Source organism: Rhinichthys klamathensis, unplaced genomic scaffold (assembly GCF_029890125.1).
Source record: "Rhinichthys klamathensis goyatoka isolate OS25496 unplaced genomic scaffold, OSU_Roscu_1.1 h1tg001234l_1, whole genome shotgun sequence".
NCBI classification, from domain to species: domain Eukaryota; kingdom Metazoa; phylum Chordata; class Actinopteri; order Cypriniformes; family Leuciscidae; genus Rhinichthys; species Rhinichthys klamathensis.
The window spans coordinates 15,001-17,500 of NW_026607395.1; the positions used below are offsets into that span (position 1 = coordinate 15,001).

The window sequence follows — 2,500 nt, forward strand, 5'->3', positions numbered from 1 at the left end:
AACGTTCTGAAACAAGTAGGCCTAGTTACATTTTTTTTTAAAAAGAAAAGAAAGAAAAACGTTAGACGAGGGTTTAAATTAGAACATTTCAGAAACAAACATTCCATGAATGATGTTTTGAGAACATTATTAAACTCCAGATAACATTAAACGAACGTTCCATTAACATTCCTGGAAGAACGTTTGTTTATAACTTTGAGAGAACATTGACAGAACATCAGATAAAGTTCTGAGAACGTTTCCTGTTCCCTGTTTTAAATCTTTTTTTTTGTTGATTACTTATTGGGAATATTAAACAAAACGGATGTTTTTACCCGCAGATGGGAAATTATTTGCAGTATCATAAGGAAATAAAAGAAAAAGTTTACCATGGTACTTTCTGGTAAAATACCATTATTACACCTCAGTCACTAAACCTGGGATTTGTCGACTGGAAATATTTCCCAGTGATTTAAGGTAATATCTGTGATTTAACAACACATCATATCTTCACGGTTTCTGGTCATGGTTAATGGCCACATGGCGTGATAATAAACGAATTATCAACATATGTAAGTATGTATATATATATATATATATATATATATATATATATATGTGTGTGTGTATGTGTGTGTCACACACACACACATACATATATATATAGGCTATATATAGATTATATTAGAATAATATATATAGGCTATATGTATTTTTCTGAATATCTTGGTGTTTGTCAAAGTAATTGTGATATCGTTCCTCTGTTGTTTTATATATATTTGGTTTGTTTACAACTAAACAAGGCATATATTAAAACACTGAAATAAATTTTTTTTTTTACAAAAAATAAAATAGATATATAAAAGCTAAAAAAAGAAAAGGCCTCTCTGATTAGTTTGTACTTTTCCAACAGTGAAATCCAAGGTTTGGTGTGTTTACCGAGAGCTCATTCTCACACACTTCGGCTTCGGTTCAAATCGTGTAAAAATCTTGAAAGAGATTAATTACAAAATCTACATCGTTATTTACCAAAAACACCTTCACATTTCACAACATACACAATTATTCACATCAAAATCTCAATCTTAAAAATGTTTTCATGATAAATCTGGTTTAAACAGTTGAAGTCATTATTGTTCAGGTGTGGATTCTGCTATTTTATTATAGTTTGAATGATTATTAAAACTTTTCAGTTATCGTCTTTAATTTAATTCAGCTCAAAACTCTCAACACTTACAATAAGGTAATATTAAGTTAATATTAATCTCAACATATACTAATACATTTATAAGATGAACATTTGTATGTTCATTTTTCATTAACACAATAAAGGTTCATAATAATAAATGCTACACTGCAAAACATGCTGTTCTTACTCAGTATTATCGTCTTGTTTCCAGTCCAAATATCTAATAATTCTTAAATAAAGATGCATTTAGATGAGTAAAATGGCATCAGATATTATGTTCTGTTTTCAGGGGAAATAAATCAAAATTTAGTGAGTTGATGCTTAAAACAAGCAAAATTATCTGTCAATGGAGTGAGAAAAATAATGATGTTTCTGTTTGAATTAAGATGATTTTTCTCAGTCCATTGACAGATAATTTTGCTTGTTTTAAGCATCAACTCACTTAATTTTTATTTATTTCCCCAGAAAACAGGACATAATATCTATGCCATTTTACTCATCTAGTAAATGCATCTTGATTTAACATTTTTTAGATATTTGGACTGGAAAAGTCAAAAATATTTAGTAAGAACAGCATGTTTTGCAGTGTGTAAGGTGTTAGTTAATGCATAAACCCTTTTTTGTTTTTGTAACACTTTTAAAATCTCAGATTTATCATTCTACAATTTGCATACCGCACTGTGATTTGCTCTGTTTTCGTGAATATTTTTGCATTTATATTGACTTTTGCAAAGTCTGAAACCTGAACTTCAGCACAGCACTATAGAACAGAGCGATGTCCTCCAGCAAACACACATCTCGAGTTCAGAACATGTAATCCCTCCACAACTGGAAGAGAAAGTGTCTAATGTTAAAATGCTGATCAGCAAATCTCAAATCTGTGCAGTTTTTGCCCAGAGCGCTTTCCCTCTCTCTCTCTCTGTCTCTCTCTCTCTCTCTCTCTCTCTCTCTCTCTCTCTCTCTCTCTGTGTCTCTCTCTCTCTCTCTCTCTCTCTCTCTCTCTCTCCAGGACAAAGGAACGCTCTCCTCCAATCAGACGGGCCGCTCTGCTGTTCTCATTAAGAGTGGGAGGAGTCTTGCAGTTTTGGAGTGATGGTGATTCTGCTGTAATATTCACTGATGATCTGATCAGAACTTCAGCGGACTGACCCGGACCCGATCCCGATCCCGCAGGAGTCTGAAGACATGGGGACGTGGACACACACACTCCACCAGGAGGTATCGCATACGTACACATACACACTAATATATCTTTTGAGAAATATGTTCTCCAGATATTTTGAAAGAGATGATGGTTTATTAAATGAGCTTTAGGATGATTTTGGATAGAAG

At 32.7% G+C, this 2,500-nt stretch overlaps 1 protein-coding gene across 3 annotated transcripts in view; it reads left to right on the forward strand.

The window, feature by feature from the left end:
* LOC130079683 (zinc finger protein basonuclin-2) overlaps positions 1-2,500 on the forward strand; it is a 10,452-nt gene that overhangs the window by 680 nt on the left and 7,272 nt on the right. For all 3 annotated transcript variants that reach the window (XM_056245042.1, XM_056245040.1, XM_056245041.1), the window contains one exon: positions 2,178-2,386. In XM_056245042.1, coding sequence (XP_056101017.1) covers positions 2,354-2,386 — 33 coding nt within the window. In that variant the 5' untranslated portion in view covers positions 2,178-2,353. The remainder of the gene's footprint in view (positions 1-2,177; positions 2,387-2,500) is intronic.